General features: G+C 55.9%; 1 protein-coding gene across 1 annotated transcript; it reads right to left on the bottom strand.

Annotated features, from left to right (window-relative positions):
• Positions 1 to 5: 5 nt before the first annotated feature.
• Positions 6 to 792, bottom strand: LOC102730247 (histone H3-like; the record flags this gene model as incomplete). The annotated part of the gene is made up of 1 exon (XM_081810957.1): positions 6 to 792. A coding segment is annotated over exon 1 (261 nt), but the record flags the coding sequence as incomplete, so codon positions are not given.
• Between the last annotated feature and the right edge of the window lie 6 nt (positions 793 to 798).

Below are 798 nucleotides of genomic sequence, written 5' to 3'. Positions count from 1 at the left end.
GCCTCCTGCAGGGCCATGACGGCCGAGCTCTGGAAGCGCAGGTCGGTCTTGAAGTCCTGCGCGATCTCGCGCACCAGCCGCTGGAACGGCAGCTTGCGGATCAGCAGCTCGGTGGACTTCTGGTAGCGCCGGATCTCGCGCAGGGCCACCGTGCCGGGCCGGTAGCGGTGCGGCTTCTTGACGCCGCCGGTGGCCGGCGGCCGGCCGCTTGCTGCGCCGACTGCTAAACTCAGCCAGCTAAGCTTTTGTGCACCAGAAAATTTCATTAATTGACAAAAGCTAATAGCTCCCTGTGGACGCACACTGACTAGGTAAACAACTCAACAAGGCATGTAAGGAGTCTGTTTTCCAATTACCACAAATTCTCAGATGGGGGAAAACCTATCGTTCATCGCAGGTTTAGGCTTTAATGTAGTGTTCTGCTTTCAACCCGGGATAGAGGATAGATGAGAATGGCTCAAGTTTTCTACGTCCCACTTTTTCTCATTTAGTATAAAACAAATGTTAAAGTTCTTTTCCAGAAAATATAGGTGGCCCTGAAAAGAGCCTTTGGTTTGGACTCGACTTACTCGAGCTACCGTAAATGGTCATTTAGACCACTACTTGCCCTTGGCCTTGTGGTGGCTCTCGGTCTTCTTGGGCAGCAGCACGGCCTGGATGTTGGGCAGGACGCCGCCCTGCGCGATGGTGACGCGGCCCAGCAGCTTGTTGAGCTCCTCGTCGTTGCGGATGGCCAGCTGCAGGTGGCGCGGGATGATGCGCGTCTTCTTGTTGTCGCGCGCCGCGTTGCCCGCCAGC

Source organism: Leptonychotes weddellii, unplaced genomic scaffold, assembly GCF_054177405.1.
Source record: "Leptonychotes weddellii isolate Sample4059 unplaced genomic scaffold, ASM5417740v2 HiC_scaffold_45869, whole genome shotgun sequence".
Taxonomy (NCBI): Eukaryota; Metazoa; Chordata; class Mammalia; order Carnivora; family Phocidae; genus Leptonychotes; species Leptonychotes weddellii.
Note: the sequence above shows the minus strand (reverse complement) of the source record. Positions and strands in the feature narration are given on the sequence as shown.